Here is a 22,420-nt window from a genome sequence, read left to right as displayed (position 1 = left end):
GTGTTTTATACTTTTCTATATATAGGTCTTTAGTTTCTTTAGGTAGATATATTCCTAAGAATTTTATTCTTTTCATTGCAATGGTGAATGGAATTGTTTCCTTAATTTCTTTTTCTACTTTCTCATTATTAGTGTATAGGAATGCAAGGGATTTCTGTGTGTTGATTTTATATCCTGCAACTTTACTATATTCATTGATTAGCTCTAGTAATTTTCTGGTGGAGTCTTTAGGGTTTTCTATGTAGAGGATCATGTCATCTGCAAACAGTGAGAGTTTTACTTCTTTTCCAGTTGGATTCCTTTTATTTCTTTTTCTGCTCTGATTGCTGTGGCCAGAACTTCCAGAACTATGTTGAATAGTAGCGGTGAAAGTGGGCACCCTTGTCTTGTTCCTGACTTTAGGGGAAATGCTTTCAATTTTTCACCATTGAGGATAATGTTTGCTGTGGGTTTGTCATACATAGCTTTTATTACGTTGAGGTATGTTCCTTCTATTCCTGCTTTCTGGAGAGTTTTTATCATAAATGGATGTTGAATTTTGCAAAAGGCTTTCTCTGCATCTATTGAGATAATCAAATGGCTTTTACTTTTCAATTTGTTAATGTAGTGAATTACATTGATTGATTTGCGGATATTGAAGAAGCCTTGCATCCCTGGGATAAAGCCCACTTGGTCATGGTGTATGATCTTTTAAATGTGTTGTTGGATTCTGATTGCTAGAATTTTGTTAAGGATTTTTGCATCTATGTTCATCAGTGTATATGGCTGATTTTGAAATTCACAGTCACTGTTACAAAGTTTTCAGTTCATTTTTAAATTGACCAAGAGTTTAATTCAGGGTTTACTCCATAGTTTTGTTCTCAGAGCCATGAGTGGGAGGGAGATGAATCTTTGGCCGGTGAGATTAAGGTCAGTCCAGGCTGTCTGGTATCTTCTAAGTTACCAGAGAAACTCCTTCTGGGGAGTCTTTGAAAATAAGACACACCATCTGCAGTGTGAAGGGTTGGGGTTTTATCTTACCCGAAGGTAAGGAGTGGATTAGAGACCCTTTCAGCTTTGCCATTCTAGAATTCCTCCCAGAACCTGAAGTTTTCTAAATCTCCAAAATATAAATCAGTATATACCAGTCCCACCATGGTGCAGAGCATGAGATGAATGTTAGGTCCATTGAGGGCATATTTCTTTCTTTCTATTTTTAACTTTTCTGGCCGTACCATGTGGCATGTGGGATTTTAGTTCCCCAACCAGGAATCAAACCTTCGTCCCTTGCATCAGAAGGTGATTCTTAACCACTTGACCACCAGGGAAGTCCTGAGGGCATTTCTGAAAAGAACCTGATATAACCACCAGTTTGGCAAACTGGCCTGTTTTATGTTTGGTTGGTTTTTTCCAAAGGCCTGAGAACCTACTTGAAGACTATTCTTTTGCTGACCAATATGGTACCCACAGACCACAGGTGGCAGTTTAAATTTAAATTAATAGTAAATGAAGTTAAAAATTCAGTTCCTCAGTCACACCAAGTACTTTCCAAGTCTTGGAACAGACACCCGTGGCTGTGACCACTCTCCTGGCCAGTGCTGACCCAGAGCTTCTCTGTCACGGCGGGATGCTCTGTGGTCTGGACACTGTGGTCTGGACTCCTCCACCTTCCTGTTCTCTCCATCTTCTTTAAAAATGATTTATTTTATTTATTTTTGGTTGCACTGGGTCTTTGTTGCTGCCTGTGGGCTTCCTCTAGTTGTGGCGTGCAGGGGCTACTCTTTGTTGTGGTGCTCGGGCTTCTCATCGTAGTGGCTTCTCTTGTTGCGGAGCACAGGCTATGGAAGCTCGGGCTTCAGTAGTTAGAGCACATGGGTTCAGTAGCATGGAGCTTAGTCACTCTGAGTCATGTGGAATCTTCCTGGACCAGGGATAGAACCCCTGTCCCTTGCTTTGGCAGGCAGATTCTTATCCACTGCAGCACCAAGGAAGTCCTGTGTTCTCTCCATCGTGATTGAAACAACCTCTGAGTGGATTCTCTTCCCTTTCCTGCAGAAGAAAGTGTCTTCACAGTGACCCCAGACACGAAAAACAAGATCTACCTACGGACCCCTAACTGGGACCGGGGCCTGCCATCCCTCGCCTCGGTGTCTTGGAACATCAGCGTGCCCCGCAACCAGGTGGCTTGCCTAACCTTCCTCAAAGAGCGAACAGGTGTGGTCTGCCAGACCGGGCGTGCATTCATGATCATCCAAGAGCAGCGGGCCCACGCCGAGGAGATCTTCAGCCTGGAGGAGGAGGTGCTGCCCAAGCCAAGCTTCCGCTATCACAGCTTCTGGGTCAACATCTCCAACTGCAGCCCCATGAGCGGGAAGCAGCTAGACCTGCTTTTCTGGGTCTCGCTTACCCCAAGGACCACGGGTAAGGTCTTTTAGGGGTGGTGATGAACATCAAATTGGTGGCTCAAGAGTCGGGAACAAACCTGGAAGGCAAGTCAGAAAGCATGGATTTGAGCCCTGGCTGTCCATGTATCAGTTAGCTATTGAATCAGTAATTCTGAGTAAGAAACCACTCCAGAATGCAGTGGTTTAAAAACAGCCGTTTGTAATCGCTCACATGTTGGCTGGGCATTTCTGGTCTGAGCTGGGCTTATCAGATTCATTCACTCAAGCCCCTGTGGGCAGCTGCAGGTGGGCTAGAAAACTTTGTCAGTCTTGACCAAACACGCTCACATTCTGGGGCCCAGACAAGATCAGCAGAGACAACTGGGATTCCTTGGCTCTCCTCCGCGTGGATTCTTACCCTCCAACCTGGGCCCCTCTCATGGCAAAGCCAGGGAGATGCCGGAGAGGCTGGGGGAGGCATGCTAGGTCGCCTGATGCTTCAGATTAGAAACTCATAGCCAGTCCCTGTGACAGCATTGGTTTGGTCAACCCAGATTCAAGGGGAGGACAGATAGACTCCACCTTCTGGTGGGAGGAGCTGCAGAATCACCCCTAAAGGACATGGTTCGGGCAGAGGGGAGAATTAGGGCATTTTTTGCAGTCAATCTACTACTGATCTCTTTCTGACACAGAGAAAGTCTCTTTTGCCCTCTAATCTTCCTCATGTTCCTTCTGTAGAGAAAAGATGGCTGTAACTACCCTGTAAAATTTTTCACTGGGCTTTCAGAGCTGGTGACTCAAATGTGAGAACCTGAAAAGTGGGACACAGATGCACGACACCAGCACTTTTTATTTAGTCCAGTGAAACATCAGAATCCTTGAAGGCCCTTGGTCGTGAGCCGCAGAGCCACGATGAGGATTTTGCTTTTATGCCCAGAGTGGCAGCATCCACTGGAGGGTTTGAGGTAATCTGTGCTGGGGCCATGTTTGCACTTTATTCCAAAATAGTCACAGAGCATCCCAGAGTGTTGGAACCACGGAGATTTGTTCCCTGACCCTTTCTCTTTTTTGATGGTCAGATAGATTGTGTTTCCTCCCAGGTGGATAGATTGTGACCACCCAGGCCACACAGGTGGTCAGCAGCAGGAGAATAGACAAGGACCGGAAACCACGTGTGAAAAGCTCGCCCAACACTCTCAGATTAGCTCCTGGGTTTTTTTCTTCTCTTCCATTCATTTTCTGTCATTTATTTCTAGCCCTGTTTCTCTCTCAGTCTCACCTTTTGTTTTCTTGTTGAACAAGCCAGAAAGTCCAAATCCCAGTTTGGTGCAGGGCTCTCTCTCTGCCTTCTTTTCTTTCTCCTTTGTACAACTGTAGGAGAAGGACAGCACACATGAGACAGCTCTCTCCTCACTCCTTCTCCTCTGACTTTTGACTCCCTGTTTCCTTCTACACTCTTGTCTCCTCCAACTCGGGCAGTGGCGACTGGGGGAGCACAGCTGGGATAGGCCAGGAGTAGCCTTTGGAGTAGATCTGGTAGGTCCCCCAGTTCACTGCGTAACAAACTACCCCGGGATTTAATGGCTTAGATGGTCACTGTTTTTTTACGCCCACACTCCACGGGTCAGGAGGAATTCCCAGGTGGCCCTACTGGTAAAGAATCCATCTTCCAGTGCAGGAGAAGTAAGAGACACGGGTTCCATCACGGGTCTGGAAGACACCCCAGAGGAGGGCATAGCAGCCCACTCCAGTACGCTTGCTTCGGAAATCCCATGGACAGAGGAGCCTGACGGGCTACAGTCCCTAAGATTGCAAAGAGTCAGACATGACTGAAGCGACTCAGCATGCAGGCATGGGTCAGGAATTCAGACAGGGTACAGCAGGTGGCTCATCTCTGTTCTAAGATATTGGGAGCCTCCGCCAGATGCCCTGAACAGCTGCAGGGGGTGGGCTGGGATGGTTCACCTTTGTTCACTTTCAAGGCTGGGTGGGACCCGTGGGTTTTTTTTTTTTTCGTCCTGGAGTCTCAACATGGCCTCTTGAGCTTCCTCACAGCATGGTAGTCTCAGCACAGTCAGACTTCTTACATGGTAGCTGTATTTTCCTCAGGCAACATAAGACGCTTCCACATTTCTAAAAGGTTAGGTGCACACCAGCTCAGCTCATATTCAAGAGGAAAGAAGCAGATTTCCCTGAATGTGAGAGGAGCAGCATGGGCCTATGGGGAGGGAAGGAATGGCGGCCATCTTTGAAGACTGTCTACTGAAGTTCGTCCCCAGGCTAAACTAACCCCACATGTCTCCTCATCTCTCTCCCTTGTGTCTCTGCTCACAGACCTGACTGTCATCGTCCTCGCGGTGGTGGGAGGTGGCGCCTTACTGCTGTTTGCCCTCGGATTCATCATATGCTTCGTGAAAAAGAAGTAGGTGGAATTTCTCAAACTCTTCTCCTGAGCTGACACCTCCTTATATCACACAATCCAGAGCTGTCATTAATTACTGACTTTTTCCCCTTGCTTTCCATTGTCCCCCGCAAAGATCAATCTTAAGTACTGTTGCTAGGGGGGAATTCCCTGGAAGTCCAGTAGTTAGGATTCCGAGCTTTCCCTACCTCGGGCACAGGTTTGATCCCCGGTCAGGGAACTAAGATACCACAAGCTGTCTGTCATGGCCAAAAAAAAAAAGGAAAATAAACAACAGTGCCAGATGTGAATTATGCTTGGGGGGTGGGGTTGGTGCAGAAATCCCCTACCTAGCAGGAAAAAGAAAGAAAACACACATGTGGTGACATTTTAGCCTGCAGTTTTTAGGCAGCTGCCTCAGCACAAGCTCCCTGTGAATCATTTACTGTCTGCTCATTAGACTGCGGTCCTCACGGGGGTGATATTGGCAGAAAAAGCTCACGTAAGCCCTGCCAGACCAGGCCTGTGAACCTGCTCTGCCGTCACCTTGAGGTACACATGCACGCTGCCCAGCTTGTTCTCCTCCAGTTTTTTAAACAAACTGTCTGTTTATGCTTGTTTGTTGGCCTCCAGACGAGTACCAGAAAGCCAGCCCTGTGGGCAAGAGGAAGGAAGAACCAGTTAACTGACTCAAGTCTCACCTTCCACCCCCTCAGGATGACAGCTTCTTTTTTATGAGAGGACAAGGTTGACCTTTTTAGAGGTTGACCTTAGTCCACGCTGCTACTAGATTTCATCAATTCTGCTCATATTTCTGATAAAAGCCATGGGCAGCAGGGACAGTGGGGTGTGTATCTATTTTCCTTAGCAAAAAAACTAAAAAAAAAATTATTAACTGGGGCCAAGAACAAACAGTTGAAATTGCTGATCATCAGTGAGACTATTTAGAAATGTCTCTGCTGATGAGGACGGGCCGGCAGGTCCAGGGGAGACGTCTCCTCAGCGAAATGGGATTGCACATGTCTTGCATGAGGGGAAAGGACTTCTTTTAATGACACAGCATCGTATGGTTTCTCTCAGGAAACTTTCCCATCTGGGGTGCATGGTATGTTCAACCCAGATGGGAAAGCGTGTCATTAATACTGAGAGCCAGCTTCCTGCTCAGGAGGGAATTGGGCGGGGAGGGGAGGGGCCCGCACTTGCCTGCATCCCTAAAGTGCCCCAGTCCTGGCCTGAGAATCCCCAACCCCCTCCTTGCTGTGGGGGAGGCTACTGGCTGGCAGATTTACATAAGGCTCCTCCATCCCCAAGTTAGGGTGGGAGGAAACACGGGTTCTGTAAGGGAGAAGAAGGGCAAACAGTGCCGTTGAACTTGTTCCTTAACCATGTATTTCCTGGGACTTCCCTGGTGGTCCAGTGGCTAAGACTCCACGCTCCCAATGCAGGGGCCCCGGGTTTGATCCCTAATCAGGGACCTAGATCCCAAATGTCACAGTTCAAGATTCCGTGTGCTGCAATGAAGACCTGGCACAGCCAAGTAAAAAAAAATAATTTTTTTTAAAGCATGTATTTCCTGAGGGTCTTCTGGGCCTTAGGAACCAAATAAGGTGCTGGGGATACACAGGGGACAGAAGAGCTTAGTGGGGACAAGAATGGCGCTGTGGGAGCACAGGGGAGGTGCATCACTACAGGACTTCAGGCTGGGGCCCTGGCAGCCTGCTGTTCTGGCCGGGAAACCCAGCATTACAAGCTACATGTACTGGATTTATTTTTATCTCAGAAAAGTCCAGGTTCATCATGAGCGAACCGCCAGCCAGCAAACTGCATTATGTGATCCCTTATGCTGATTGAGCTAATGTCCTCCATTTGAATTTCTGATTGGCTCAAAAGTCAGCCTACCCTGCTTTTCTCTGGTGGAGATGGAGAGCGAGGCTTTGTTTTTGAGGCAGGGAGTACTAATGCCCGTCCACGTCCAAGTACCAAAGAACATTACAAACCAGGCGTCACTGGTGGTGGGCGAAGTCGGGCACCCTGGGCGGACTTTTGTCTCATTGGTTGCTCTTTCCTCTGTTGGAGGTTACTGCTGAGAGGACTGGCTCCCTCTGCGCCTTCGGGGTCCAAGCTGTCCCCAACTCCAACTAAAAACTAAGATACAACCTTCCATCCTGAGTCTCACGTGCTGTCGTTTAGAATCGAAATGGACGTAGCTTGTACACGTGCAAAAGTGAGCTGAAGCGTTAGCTACAGGAAAGAATTCAAAGTCGTGGGAGGCTGGCCTGGGCATGCCCATTTCTGCTAGGAAAGGGTATTATCAGACCCTCCACCTTCGGACACCACGCAGGTAATCAAAGCAAATTGAGGCACGGATGGTGTTGACAGTGCCACTCCATACCACTCTCTGCTCCTTAAGTTTCTACCTTAAAAACTGGAGACAGAGTTGGTCCCTCCTAAACGTTCTCTGAGGATAGCAGTTTCCATTTCAAATGCTAAAGCGACCTGAGGGACTCGGGGAGACCTGGGTATAATCGACCCTGAAGGATCTATTATACATTCCAGTAGGGACATACAGTTGATGGGCCTCTAAGGTCACATTCTTCCTGACTTCTGTCTCTTTCCCTCCCTCAGTAAGAAAAAGAAGATCAACAAGGGCCCGGCCGTAGGTATCTACAATGGGAACGTCAACACCCAGATGCCAATGCAGCCGAAGAAGTTTAAGAAAGGGCGCAAGGACAATGACTCGCACGTGTATGCTGTCATTGATGACACCATGGTATACGGGCATCTTCTGCAGGATGCCAGCGGGTCCTTCCACCAGGCAGAGGTGGACACCTACCGGCCCTTCCAGGGGCCCACGGGGGACTTCCCTCCCTCCCCACCCCCCACAAACTCCAGGGCCCCGACCGTCAAGCTGGCCACAGATGAGCCACCCCCTGGCTCCCCTCCTGAGTCTGAGAGCGAACCGTATACCTTCTCCCACCCCAAAGACGGGAAGGTCAGCAACAGGAGCACAGACACTCCTCTGCTGGACGCCCACGAGCCCACGGAGCCTGGGGAATAACAGGGACCCACCCAAAGACTTGGCATACAGCAGGGCACTGAGATGCCCTTTAGGGTTCCCACCCATATATCCTGAAGACAAGGAATTGTGTGGAAAGACAAAAGGAGGTTTTTCCTGAATGCCACCAACTTCTGATTTCCACGTGGACTCACTCTGCCGCTGAGACGTTGATCATGATGATTTGTGATCCGGATGCTGTCATCTCCGGGCATGTCCTTCTGTACTCAGGTTGGGTTGTAACCAGCCCATAATGAGAGGGAAGCGGCTGAATCACCCAGGACAGGGCTGCAGCGAGCCCCACATTCAGGTTTCGACCTCTTCAGGTTGACACTGTCAATCCCTGGGTCCTTGCTCGCACTGGGGAGCCCCTGGATGAAAATATCAGTGTGCTTTTTTAACTATTATTATTTATTGGGTGGTCCCGGGTATTTAACAAGTCAAATGGATTGCCATGCAGCTCTTCTCACCTGGCATAGTGGCAGCTCGCGCTCACTGGTTAGATGGCTGGGTTTTGACTTCTGCCCGCCACTAGATAAACATGTGCCTGTCCTCTGGGCGGTGGGAATAATTTGCAGTCTCTCCAGCCAGAAAACAGTGTGTGTGTGTTTGAGGGCACTGACGCACATCTGCTTTGAGCAGAGACTTGCTGGTTGTCTTGCTCTCCGTGTGGTTCTCTCGCTGCAAAAATCCTTCTTGAGTCTCATTGTCCTTGGATCTAGGAATAAGAGAAATGTCCTGGAATTGCAGTGTGTGGCTCCACCCAGCTGCAGCAACGCTTTAACATTTAAACAGAAATGCAGAGAGTATCTTCATCCTCTAGAAGCGTTGAAAGAGGATTTCCGTGGTGGCTCAGTGGTGGGGAGTCTGCCAGTGCACGAGACACGGGTTTGATCCCTGATCTCTGAAGATCCCACACGCCTCAGGTCAGCTGAGCCTGTGTGCCACGATGGAGCCAGCACTCTAGAGCCTGGGAGACACAACTACTGCACACTACAGCCACCAGAGAAGCCCTGCCCAGCAACAAAGACCCAGCACAGCCAAACAGATACCAGTAAATAAAGGTATACACTAGAAAGATAACACTGAAAGGTACAGGAGGGAGTGGCCACTTGTATTAGTTGCTAAGGCTACTGCAACAAATTACCGCACGCATGGTGGCTTGAAACAGCACACGTTTCCTGCCTGACGGTTCTGGAGATCAGAAGTGCAAAACGGGTTTCCCTGAGCTAAAATCCTCGTGTCAGCAGAGCTGTGCTCCTTCTGGAGGCCCCAGGGGCGAATCCATCTCCTTGCCTTTTCCAGCTTATAGCGGCCTCTCACATTCCTTGCCTCCAGTCGTGGCATTGTGACACTGCTGTTGTTCACTGTGTCCAGCTCTTCGCAACCCCATGGACTGCAGCACACCAGGCTCCTCTGGCCTCCACGCTCTCCCACAGTTTGCATCTCTCTCCTACTGACAAGGACCTTTCACTTACGAACCTCACGCAGGTAACCCAGGGTCATCTCCCCGTCACAGGATCTTTAATTACACTGAAGATCCCCTTTGCCCTGTAACACATCCACAGGTTCCGGGGATTAGCACATGGACCTTTCTCCTGCCTACCACACTTTACCCGCCCCAGGAGAGACTACAGAATGTTCCAGCCTACAGATGTGTTTTGTTAGGCCTGCAGCATCTTTTTAAAGAATTACTCACCAACATTTGAAATGATAAAATGTTTACATAACAACTCTGGATTGCAAGATCTGGCCATGCTGGGACTTGCATGCTCATCAAAAAACAGCCGACTGGAGTTGAAACAGAGCTGCTCTCTAGAGGGGGCACGCGGTTCACCCATTCAGGCCACACCTCTCCCTATTGCTTCCCGCACAGAGGCTGAGGGTCTGTTGCTGTGGGTGAGTGCCCTTCAGGGTCGCTTCTCTCATAATGAAACGGAAAGTTCAGGACCCATACCTCAAGTGACATAAAAAGACAAGTCTTGATGTTGATGTGTGCTTCAGGAAAGTTGTTTTTTACACCCAGCCCACATCCTTCATTTATACTAATTACCAGCCCAGCTCCTGCAGGTGTTTGCCTTCGTGGCCCCTGCTCTCATCCAGGAGGAAAAGGATTGTGTTATGGCTCGTCAGCACAGTCCCAAGGTCAATATTTCTGTGATAAAACCTCCTTTAAAAAATAGATGCGGGTTGTCAAATTCAGTGACTTCACCTTGAAAATGCACTGTCTGGACTTGTCCCCTTGCTACTTTGCCTCCATGAAAAGTATTGCAATCATGTAAATGTTGTGCGGTCCAAGGTCTCTTGAATTCTTTCCAGAAAGAGGAGTATTATATTATTATTATTATTGTGCCTTTGGTGCTCCCTGCACTTTTACTCTGAAAGGCTGGCTCTGCCCAGGGACCCTCATTGTCTTGGCCTGAGATGCTGGCAAAGCCCCTCCAGGAAGGACCAGAGGAGGTCTGTGGCTCCTTTCCTTCCGTTAAATTGTATCACTATTTAAAATCATCACTGGGGCCCTGCTCCTCCATTCTCTGCCTTCTCCGACCTCTTGGCCTCTTCTGAGGGTCACTCGGCGCTCTGAATTCCACCCCCAAAGCGTGGCTCTCATCACACGCATCTTCTTTACCTGCAGGGGCCCCACGTGGCCACTTCCTTTTAACCAAGAGCTCACAACTCCAGGCTACATTACTATCTTCCTGAGACCTCAAGTCAATCTCAAGTTCTCCAGAAACATGCCTCCTTGAAGGGGCCAGACCGATGTACCCCTGGCTCTTCCCTTTAAAGCTCAGGCCCCATGTCTGTAACATATTTCAGGGTCACTGAAAACCAAACACATTTGTTGAAGCCTAGCTGGTGCCAGCAGAGTGCCCTCCATGCCGCATCTGCCCTCAAGCCCATCCTCTGACAAAGCCTGGCTCAGGCAGGACTGATTAATGCTGCAGCCATTTTGCAAGATTTGGGGGGAGGGGGTCTCAAGGAAGAGCCAGGGGGAAAAGCCGAAGTCTATGGGACATAACCTTGGTGAAGGTTAGGACAGATTTGTGTGGATCTGCAATGCTTAACTCAAAATAATTTATTTGTTGTAGATACTTTTTAGGCAGCATTTTGTTCATTTCCTATACTTTTTTAAATAAACAAATATACGGAAAAAAAAAAAAGAGGTATCAGGTTGTTTAAATGCTTTGGCAGCTTGTCCCCTGGGTCACCTGAAGCCCTCATTGCCCGGTTATTGACTGAGACAGGTTCAGCAGGAACTCAACGCATTCCATCTTCTCTATGTGTTTATGTTCTAGCAGGCCAGGCTTTGAGCTGCCAGTGGGTGACTCAGAGGCCACAGTTTGTTCTGTTCTGTTCTTGTTGAGGCAGCTGGAGTCCCCTCTGTGTGACCCTCCTAACACCTGTCCCCTATTGAGGCCACCTTGGCCACTGACTGACTGCTCAGTGGCTCAGCAGTAAAGAACCCACCTGCAATGCAGGAGCCGGAGGAGACTCGGGTTCCATCCCTGGGTCAGGAAGATCCTCTGGAGGAGGAAATGGCAACCCACTCCAGTATTCTTGCCTGGAAAATTCCCTGGACAGAGGAGCCCAGCGGGCTACAGTCCATGGGGTTGCAGAGTCAGACTCGACTGAGCACGCACAAAAACGTATGCACACTGCTCCAAGCCCGGGGCAGCTCACCAGCCAAGAGAACAGAAGCAAACGGAGAGTGGTGGGAGAGGAAACCTCCAGGTGGGTGCCCGCACTCTGGATAGGAGACCCAAGTGCACGAGGGAGACGGACGCAGCATCACAGAAGAACATTAAATTCGTGGAGAAGTGACAAGACAAAGGAGAAGTACTCTGAGCTTCTAGGAGTGGCAAATTGTGGAAAGATAAGAATATGGGGGAAAAAAATGGAAAATACAGGTCTTAGCAAAGTGCGTTGTGTCAATTTCTCTGGTGTTGTCTCCGGGCTAAGAGTGTAGAGTTGTCTCTGGTGATTAAGAATCGTCCTGTCCTTCCTGGTAAAGAGGGGGAGGACAGAGAGCTTTTCTTGTGTCTGTTCCTTCTGAATTGCCTTCAATTCAAAATAATCCTCATGCGAGGCTGGCATATTTTGGGGTGGAATACCCTGAATCCCTCACTTTCCCATTTGAAACATAAGTTTCATATATTAAAAGTTGAGTTGGCAGTTGTGCAAAGAGACTGGAATGACAAGTAGCGAAATAAGAGATCTGCAGAGGCAGAGAAAAGCCTAAGTGGAAGAAGGGGGAAAGAACAAACCTAGGTCTATTGCCCATGTCTTAATGAATCAGTCTCAGACCCAGGAAGGAGTCACTCGGTGAAACAGTTGTGTTTCATTTTAGGAAGCTGTGCTGCAGGCGGGAGCAGGGGGCCTGCTGAAGTCCAGCCTTTATATGGTGTCAGCAGTCAGGCACCTAATGAGGGACATTTCTATAGAAAATGAAGGGGAAACAAACTGTATCCTCATTTTTTGAATCCAGAGAGTCGTTAGTGAGAAGATTTCTAGATGTTGGGCTCAGAGCATTTTTAAATGGTGGACTGAGAATAGCAGTGCCAAGCCAACAAATTTCCCAGTTTGCAATTCCAGCGTCGGATTCGAGCGTCTACATTAGCATCACTATCACCAGTATGTGTGGTCAGCTGCGCTTTGCAGGGCTTCTCCTCCTTCTGTCGCTCCTTCTCTCTCTCTCTCTTTTTTTTTAAGGTAATCCCAAGAAGGATCTAGGCAGTCAGGTAGTTCTCAATGGCACCAAGCTGGGAGGGAGAGAGAAAAAATGGAAATGTTAACTGCTAAAATGCACACATGTCAGAAAACCAGTTTACCAAGAGGTCAAAAGGCTCAGAGGCAGTGAGCCTGGCTGGAGTTCCACAATCCACCCACAATATGCTAGAGTTTTTTTGCTGTTGTTGAAAAACAGAATTTCTCTCTATAAGTACCCCCATTTCTATCAAAGATAATCAAAGACTATTTTGTTTGCAAAGTAAGTCTAGTCTCATGCAATTTGGCCTAATTATTTACACAAGTGCAGCAAGAGTGGTACCATGTCTCCCCAGACCGAAGAGATCTCGGAATTGGTTAAGAGGCCACCATGAAACGTGAGCTGTGTGACAGGCAGCCTGACTTCTCTGAGCCAAAATTTCCTCAACTGTAAAATGTAAATCCTAATACCTACTTATTAACAAGGTGACTGCCAGGGTGGGGAAGCGATGCTGTATGTGACAGTGTCTGGATTTAGTAGTCACTCTTTGTTAAACCTGCATTGAAGAGAGAAAAAAAATACATAGCCTATAGTCTGCTCAATTTGGCATGGTCTCATCTTCAGTAAGCTGGCTGCCTTTCCCTGTGAGCTGACAGTTCTCTAGCTAATTGTGTCAAATTCGAAGACGCTGTACTCCGCGTCCTCTCCACACTCATTTTAGCTGTCAGCTTCAGCAAGCTGACATATGATCCTCAGCATTCATGCAGCCCTAGAAAGAGATGTTCCTGGGGGAAGCATCACAGCATGAGCCGTGTGGGCTCCACAGCCAAAGAACCCAGAACTGTGGGCTTTCATTTTCTAACACGATCGCAGTGTGATAAGATACTTGGCTGCCCATGGCAGAGGCAGCACCGGCTGTTTGGGCTTGCCTGACCAGGCACCCAGACCAGAGAAGGACCTCAACAAACACATATGAGGTGCGCACCATTGTGGCTTGAAGTTACCATAGCAACTGTCCTGTCTTCTTCTCCCTGTTCCACTCCTACCCCATCACAGGACACCTTTCCTCAGTGATGAAGAGGCCAAGAGTTGTTCAGTCGCTAAATCATGTCTGACTCTTTGCCACCCCATGGACTGCAGCACACAAGGCTTCCCTGTCCTTCACCATCTCCTGGAGTTTGCTCAAATTCACGACCGTTGAGTCAGTGATGCTATCTAGCCGTCTCGTCCTCTGTCGTCCCCTTCTCCTCCTGCCCTCAATCTTTTCCAGAATCAGGGTCTTTTCCAGTGAGTCAGCTCTTCGCATCAAGTAGCCAAAGTACTGGAGTTTCAGCTTTAGCATTAGTCCTTCCAGTAAATATTCAGGGTTGATTTCCTTTAGGATTGACTGGTTTGACCTCCTTGCAGTACAAGGGACTCTCAAGAGTCTTCAGCACCACAGTTCAAAGGCATCAATTCCTTGGCACTCAGCCTTCTTTGTGGTCCAACTCTCACATCCGTACATGACTAGAAAAATCATAGCTTTGACTAGACGGACCTTTCTCGGCAGTGATATCTGCTTTTTAATACACTGCCTGCTTTTGGCAAAAAGTATCCCCACTGTAAAGCTGGTCAGAAACTCATCAGTTCTCTAATGTAGAACCAAGCCAATGCCTCTAAATTGCCTCTAAGCATCTGGAAAGTTTCAAAAAGAAGTTTGAAAAAAATCTTACTAAAGAGGAACTGTGGACACTGTTTGCCTTCATAGAAGGAAATGGTGACTGGGAAGTTTCCCCCCATATACCATGCTGTAGCTTTTGAATTGGAACTGTACTTATTTTACTCACTTTACTTATTGGAAAGTATCTTATTTTATAGTGAAAGAAAATGAAAACAAAAACTTCTTTTTAAAACTTGTCAAAACTCAAGATTCCTGGGACTTCCTGGCAGTCCAGTGGTTAAGACTGTGCTCCCAATGCAGGGGACATGGGTTTGATCCCTGGTCAGGAAACTAAGCTCCTGCTTGCAGCAGGGCCAAAGAGAATACATTAAAAATAATAATAATAATAACAACAGAGTACCCTTAAGATTCTTCGGTGGTTCAGTCTTGCTAGCCTCTTGTGAGTGCAATTTTTCAGAGACTTTTTCCCCCTTCCTCCGCCCCGCCCCCAGTGGTGGGACCAGTTTGGCCAGATTTCACCCTTTCTGGTCAAAAATCCCAGGTTACTCCCAGAGAGGCTAAAGATTGGAAAAGACTGGAAGGTGTGGTAGCTGCTCGAACACCCTGGAAGCCCCTTGCACACTACCTCAGGGATCATTCCTCAGTGCTGATACTCCCAGGCCAAGAAGTTCTCTGGGAGCTGACACCAATCCTGGGACAGCAGGTTTTGCACCCCGCTCCTGCATCGGAAAGAGGAGTCCCAGGACCAGCTGGTGATCTGGCGTCAGCTCCATCACTGCCCAGGACGTTCAGATCTGACCTACCCAGGAGCCAGGCTGGAGGGACTAGAATCCGCTCAGATCTTAAGCCTAGGAAGTACAGTTGGGAGGGTATCGGCTGCCCCTTGGAGTTCAGGGAGAAGAAATCATTTTGTGATGCTTAATCATTTGGAAGGAAAAAAAAATTTTTTTTTTTTTAGCCCCTCCCCACCAAAAAAAAAACATGTTAAAGAGTGAAAGAGCCATTCTACCGCAGGGTTGGGTTCAGTGTGTACTTTGGACCCTGGGCTGGCTCCCTGGGTCTCAGGATAGCAGACCGGTCCAAGTCCCTCTAGGGTCCCTTTCTTTCCTGGACACATTAATTGCTTGGCTGCCTGCCACTGGCAGCGTCACCAGAGCTCTTGGCAGGCTGAACACTAATCCTACCTTCCACCTGGGAGACTGGGAGGGAACCTGCTCTTCTCCTCTCAAGGCTGCAACCCCCACTCACCCCCACTGATGGTTGCAGCTGCTACCCAGGAGGCCCCTGCTGGTATCCTGAGACCCAGTGAGGCAGCTGAAAGTGAAAAAGTGAAAAGTGTTAGTCGCTCAGTCCTGTCTGACTCTTTGGGATCCCATGGACTGTAGCCCTCCAGGCTCCCTTGTCCATGGAATTCTCCAGGCAAGAATAGTGGAGTGGTAACCATTCCCTTCTCTAGGGGACCCTCCCGACCAACGGATGGATCTCGTGTCTCCTGTGGCTCCTGGAATGCAGGTGGATTCTTAACCGTCTGGGCCACTACGGAAGCCCAGGGAACCAGCTGAGGGAAGGATAATTGGGAAATGTGAACTTCAGAGGTGATCCTTTCCAATCAGGAGTTAAATTGCCCTCACTTCCTCTTGAAACGCAACCTGGTGATATTTCTGCAAATAACAGTCTTTTTGAGAAACACTGGCAACATAGATACTTCCAATAATGAAGATGAAAATCCCTTATACCTTTTAAAAAATGTCTAGTGTCAAGTCAGTCCAATATATCCAGGATAAAGCTGTATTTTCAATTATATTTTTCTTAAACAACATGGGTAACAAGCTCCTTTTGCGATAATGAAGGCTTTGTCTTTGGTATTAAAAAAAAAAATTTATTTTCTCCAGGCCAGGGACATCAATTTTTAAAATGAGAATTTACACTTGCTACAGATGCTGCAAGCTGACTTTTTGCACAAATAGATCAAGATGTTTCTGTTTGTCTTCAGATCCTTGCCAAGGGTTGAGCGATAATTGAACATGGCAATAAATCTGCTTTGATCTTCATGAGGAATTTCAGTGTGGGTAGCACTCAACTGCCTGGTATTCATTCTGCTGTGGATCCAATTCAATCCAGTTATCTCAGTGTACTCACTAAATGCCTACTACGTGTAAGACATAAGTGTGGGATTATGTGTAAGACTTAAGTGTGGGCTTCCCTGGTGGCTCAGCTGGTAAAGAATCCACCTGCATTGTGGGAGACCTGGGTTCGATCCCTGGGATGGGAAGATCCCCTGCAGAAGGGAACCCATTCCAGTATTCTGGTCTGGAGAATTCCAATGGGGTCGCAAAGAGGCAGACACAACTAAGCGACTTTCCTGTGTAAGACAGTATGCTAAGGCTGAGTGCTGGTGGAGAAGAAGTTGCCATATAAAGTGCTATGAGGGAGGGCTGAGACACAGGGTGGGGGAGGAGAGGAGACGACAAAACTTCAGTGGCAACATCTGCTCATTCATTCAAAAAGCACTTCACCAAGTGAGGCGCTGGATGTCTCGGTTCCATTAGCTTTCTTGAGTGGTTAAGACATTTCTAAACCGGAAGAGGAATGAATTGTGAGGCTTGGCTGGAGAGGCAGTCATAAAATATGGTGAGTTCTTTGCCAATTTTTAGTTATTTTTCCCAACTGTAACGTTTTGCTTCTCGTCCTGCTCCTGAGGCAACAGACCACATTGCAAGTATTTAGTAAACAAGCTACATTCATCTATAAACCAAGCAATACATATTGTGCTGATTCCTCAGCTATATGCTTTTTTCATTTTGATCCTTTTATTTATTTATTACCTTTGGCTGTGGAGAGTCCTTGTTGCTGCCTGACTTTTCTCTAGTGGTGCCGAGCGGGGGTTCCTCTCCAGTTGCGGTGTGCGGGCGTCTCACTGCTGGCTTCTCTCGCAGTGGAGCCGGGCTTTAGACACCAGGGCTTCCTTCAGAAGTCCTGGGACACGGCCTCAGCCACTGGGGCTCCCAGGCTCTAGAGCACAGGCTCAACAGATGTGGCTCGTGGGCTTAGTGCTCTGAAGCATGTGAGATCTCCCCAGACCAGCTATCAAACCTGCGTCTCCTGCTTTGGCAGGCGGATTCTTTACCCCTGAGCCCTGAGGGGAGCCCTCTCGGTAATATTCTTACACAAAGAACTTTTCGCTGAGGATACTGAAAAAAGAAAACCATGCTCTCTGTCGTGGCCCTCAGGAATACTGAGGACTGGAGTGGCTAGAATGTTCTAGAGTCTGTGCCTGTAAGACACAGGTCACCCCAGGATTTAACCTTGATTCCAGATCTTTGCACAGAATTATCGCCACTTTAGGAACAGCAGCCTACTATTCTCTCACCTGAACTGGAGACAAAACACACATTCAGGCCACTGAGGAATAAAAGGGACCAAACAGCCTCAGTTGGGGATGGTGGAACCCTGGGGCTTCCTGAATCTAACTCAGCAGACCCAGAGTTTGGGGGTGAGAAGGGCAGGCTCATCTGCAGTGCTTTAGTCCCATCTCAAGTTCCTGAACTGTCATTTTCCAGGTCCCCTTTCCTGAGTTTGTTGAGGGCCCAGAAAATTAGAAAGAGGGTTTCTGAAGACCATGGCTGTGCTAGGGCTGAGCTTCTGCAGAACAAACACTGTCCTCCTCTCTGAACAGCCATTCTCAGATGCTAAATAGGGGGTGACCTGAGGACAAGGGAAGGGAATTGATGAGCTCTGTCTCGTCGTTTGGTCAAATTCCAGCAAATTCCAGTGAAAGGGCTCCTGTCACAAGGGGACCACTAAATAAAGTACTGTTTGTGCTCAGGGGAGTGCCTTCCTCCCACACGTGTTCAAGGACTGCCTTCAAAATGACAGCAACACAAATCCCCACCCAACCAGCGATCCTGGATTACCTCAGTTACCAATCCTTCCAGGCCTTTCTAGCTTGAAAAGCAAAACTCTCCTCTTTGGATTGTGAGGCAAGGGTCTGAGGCCAGACTCATCCCCTAACCCTCTTCCTTCCACCCCATCTCCCTGGGGGGCGGGCATGAAACCTATCTTGAGACATATTTTTAAACCAACTGCCTGGCTCTCTGCCCTGCCTCCCACTTCTAAGCCATCATTTTAAACTATGTTTAAAGTGGACCACATGGGGACAATTAAGGCAAAAAATTCCTAGGCCTGAGGGGCCCAGAGGATGAGAAAGACCTTGAGGAAAATTGAGGGAAAATCTTCCCTGGTGGCTCACGGTTAAGAATCTACCTGCAATGCAGGAAACATGGGTTCAATCCCTGGGTAGGGAAGATCCTCTGGAGAAGGAAATGGCAACCCACTCCAGTATTCTTGCCTGGGAAATCCCATGCTCAGAGGAGCCTAGAGGGCTGCAGTCCATGGGGTTGCAAAAGAGTTCCAGCAGCAGCAGCAGCAGAGGTCCAGAGAAGGGGGAGGTTCTGAGCGAAGTGTGGGGAAGGGAAGGGAGAGGCAGGGGGACGACTCCAGGGGGAGGCTGGCTCACTTAGCCTCCTGGTGGCAAGTCCAGACTGCCCCCCTCCAGGCCACCTGCCAGGATCCTGAGACCGAGAGAGCCAGCCGAGAATCAGGAACCACCCTGTACCGCCTTCTGCGTGTGCTAAGTCACTTCAGTTATGTCCGATTCTTTGTGACTCCATGGACTGCAGCCCTCCAGGCTCCTCTGTCCATGGGATTCTCCAGGCAATAATACTGGAGTGGGTTGCCATGCCCTCCTCCAGGGGATCTTCCCCACCCAGGGATCAAACCCGTGTCTCTTACGTCTCTTGCATTGGTGGACAGGTTCTTTACCACTAGCGCCACCTGGGAGGCTGCAAAGAAGCGTCCCATCACATCCAGGTACAGGTGAGGAAACTGGGACCCTCCCCAGGGTGCAAAGTCCAGGTTTAAGGCCACCAGCATGTGAGTAAGGACACTGCCAGACCCCTAGTCTAGGACAAGGGCAGATTCCCCGTGACACTGCCGAGGGCCTTTCTGGTTAACATTTTCACCACTGGGGGCGACAGAGGTTGCTCCACCTAGATTTGGGCCCCTTTCTCCTTTGGAGCTTGCACTACCCCACCTAAGGCCCCTGATCCTCCCCCAGTTAAAGCACACAGCGAGAAGTGCCAGCCGTGTGGTAGAATGGGTGGCCTCAAGACCTTCAGCGGCACCATTCAACACAGGCAGCCTCCCGTAGCTCGAGCTGACTTGGCCCAGGGATGATGCAGAGAAAACCTTCCTACCGCCTTTCAATTTCTTCTCTTTGAGCTCACAGTTCCTTTAGTCTGGTTCCTTCTAGAAGAATGAGTTTTTCTAACTGGTGTCCTCTACTTCCGCCTTCGAGTTAAAAGGTGAGCCGTTAGCTTTGGACTCAAGTCTCTGGAAGGTGACGATTATTATTGGTCTATTTTTGCTCCTGAAAGCTCTGTGCATTTCTCTTTTAATTAAAGTACAGTTGATACACGAAATTATGTAAGTTACAGGTGTACAATATAGTGATTCACAATTTTTAAAGATTTAAATCCATTTATAATTATTATAAAACATTGGCTATATTCCTCATGTTGTACAATATGTGTTAGTCACTCAGTCGTGTCTGGCTCTTTGTGACCCCATGGACTGTACACCGCTAGGCTCCTCTGTCCATGGAATGCTCCAGGTAAGAACCCTGGAGTGGGTTGTCTCTCTAGTTGTGGTGTGAGTTTCTCATTGTGGTGGCTTGTCTTGTTGCAGAGCACAGGCTCAGTAGTTGTGTCCATAGGCCACAACCATGCATATAAGTCTTCCTGAAGCAAGGACTGAACCTGTGTCCCCAGCAGGCAGTTTTTTTTTTTAGTTTGGAAGATAATTGGTTTACAATATTGTGTTGGTTTCTGCCATACAGCAACACAAATCAGTCATAATTATACATATATTCCCTCCCCTCTCCCCTCCTAGCCCACCGCTCTAGGTCATCACAGAGCACCAGGCTGGGCTCCCTGTGTTATATAACACCTTCCCACTAAGCAGGTAGATTCTTAACCACTGGACCACCAGGGAAGCCCTGCAAATATTTTTTTGCATGCCCACCATTGTGCATGGCTTGCTCTTACCCTTGACTTGTTTCAGACTTAACTTTGCAGTCCTGTGGAGCTTCACTATATTTCCAGTTGTGTACGACTTGTTCGAGGGCACAGAGCAACTTGAGTTAGATTGGAACCCTACTCAGAAGATTCATGTACATCTTGGCTCTGTGTCCTGAAACCTTTCTTTTTCATCATTGTCTTGCCTTTCTTTTCTTCTCTTTTTCTTTCATAGGCTGGATTCAGCACCTTGGAGACAGACTCAGGACCTGACCATCTGTGGACCACCTGTGTGTGCCCTGTAGCCAAAGATCACCAAGAACAAAGTTGGATTTACTGATCTTTTGCAGGGAGGGAGGCTGTGTACATGCACAGATAAGGAGTCATGGGGCCTCTCAGCACAAGGGACATAGAATAGAACATGGACTTGTGTTAAGTGGTGTGTGGGAAGTTTCAAGAAAGAAGAGGTTTGCTCTGGATTGAATGGTGTCAGGAAGCAGGATTCTACCACCAGGAACTTCAGTTTTTACACAGAAGGTGAGATGAAGGCATCGGAGCTAAAGCCATGGTTGTGAAGAGATAGCTGTCAGTTGGGTTAGTTGAGTGATTTCTCTCGTGTGGACAGAGGCTTAGTTTGTGTCTGTGCTCAGACATGACTACAGAATGGTCTTGTTTTGTCAGGCTTGTCTGAAGTTGATGGGTGAGACTAGCTCTGTTTGAGAGGAGAACGTGGCACCTAGCTCTGAGTGCCTGGCTGGGGGGAGCTTGATGCTAGGGACTACTTTTGTCTTTGTCATTACAAAGGCAAAGCTTTGATCCTCCAGTTCCAGTCTTCTTTATATCCTAGTCTTGTATCTTCATGATGGGATAAGGATCCTCACATTTGAAGAGGTGGAGAAGGGACGGATGAGAAAGAGGAGGGGAATTTGTTTATGGTGGGGTGGGGTAAAATAGTGTCTTAGCTTAGAGGATTCATATCTCTGTAACCTAAATGGATCCAGGATTCCATTCCTCTGCCTGAATAGAATGATATTCCAAAGCCATGTTAAGCAGACAAGGGAAGGAATTAGGATAAGCTTCCTATGTAGGTGCCTTGTGAGTTACTGGAGGAAGTTCCAGGTCGAAGGGTGGGGCAGGCATAGGAAGCGGCCATTCTTATTACAGATAACCCTCACTTAGAAAGGTAGTCCACTCTCTTCAGAAACACAGGGTGATTGTACAATCCAGTTTTCTGGTATATCCTCTATTTAAGTAATGTAACTATTTGATACCCTACATATAGTTTGGCAACATATTATATTGTTCTATATAATTTTTTTAGAAGTGCAAGAGAGTAACTGAGGGAAACACCTGTGAAAGATCAAGGGCTCACGGGAGCAGGGGTCGGCAGGGAGAAGCGTCTTCAACGCAGGTCTGACCCTGTGTGAAGAACAGCAGGGGGAAAAGCGGACTGGGTAGGAAGAACCCCAGACTGCAGCACACTTCTGAGACAATCAAGGCCAGGTCTTAGGGGAGTTCCCAGGCTAAACTTTCCACTTAGAGGGGTCACCTCTCCAGAGGGAATGGTTCAGTACTCAGTCACTGCCCAGAGGCAGCCAGGGAAAGACTGGCCTCTGCCCCTCCCCAGACAGCCCAGGCTGTCCGTCAACTCCTGTTGGGCAGAAGGTTCTCCTAGGGCCATCTGAGCTGCACCCTCCATGGCCATACGTGTCTTCGGTCAGCAATACCTTTCTTTTTTTAATGTTTTTGAGTCACTGAAGCAGATCAAGTCCTCCTAGAAGCAGAGGCCAAGACAGGATTAGACATGCAAAAGATTTGTTAAAGGAAATGCCTGCGGAGGGTAAAAGGGGGAAGAGAGGAGAGGGGGAAAAAACCTATACAAATGTGACTTACATTGTGAATAAATGCGCTTCTATAAGTTCTTTGTTGTTTTAAGCCTCTGTTAAGACATATGCCCTGAATTTTGGCTTGGCAACTGTGGTTTCTAAGTCGTGTTAAATGATAATACTGTAATTTAGGAAGGGCAAACAAGGTGACGTGGGCTTCCCTGGTGGCTCAGCAGCAAACAGTCTACCTGCAATGCAAGCGTCGCAGGAGCCACGGGTTCCATCCCTGAAGATCCCCTGGAGGAGGGCATGGCAACCCACTTCAATATTCTTCCC

At 48.1% G+C, this 22,420-nt stretch overlaps 1 protein-coding gene across 1 annotated transcript in view; it reads left to right on the top strand.

Moving 5' to 3' along the window:
• Positions 1-10,980, top strand: part of CDCP1 (CUB domain containing protein 1) — a 61,248-nt gene extending 50,268 nt beyond the window's left edge. The window contains exons 7-9 of the mRNA XM_040246782.1: positions 2,035-2,400; positions 4,698-4,785; positions 7,390-10,980. Coding sequence (XP_040102716.1) covers positions 2,035-2,400; positions 4,698-4,785; positions 7,390-7,822 — 887 coding nt within the window. The 3' untranslated portion in view covers positions 7,823-10,980. The remainder of the gene's footprint in view (positions 1-2,034; positions 2,401-4,697; positions 4,786-7,389) is intronic.
• Positions 10,981-22,420: the final 11,440 nt, after the last annotated feature.

This window comes from Oryx dammah, unplaced genomic scaffold (genome assembly GCF_014754425.2).
Source record: "Oryx dammah isolate SB20612 unplaced genomic scaffold, SCBI_Odam_1.1 HiC_scaffold_9, whole genome shotgun sequence".
Lineage (NCBI taxonomy): Eukaryota > Metazoa > Chordata > Mammalia > Artiodactyla > Bovidae > Oryx > Oryx dammah.
This window is presented reverse-complemented; position numbering and strand designations above follow the sequence as displayed.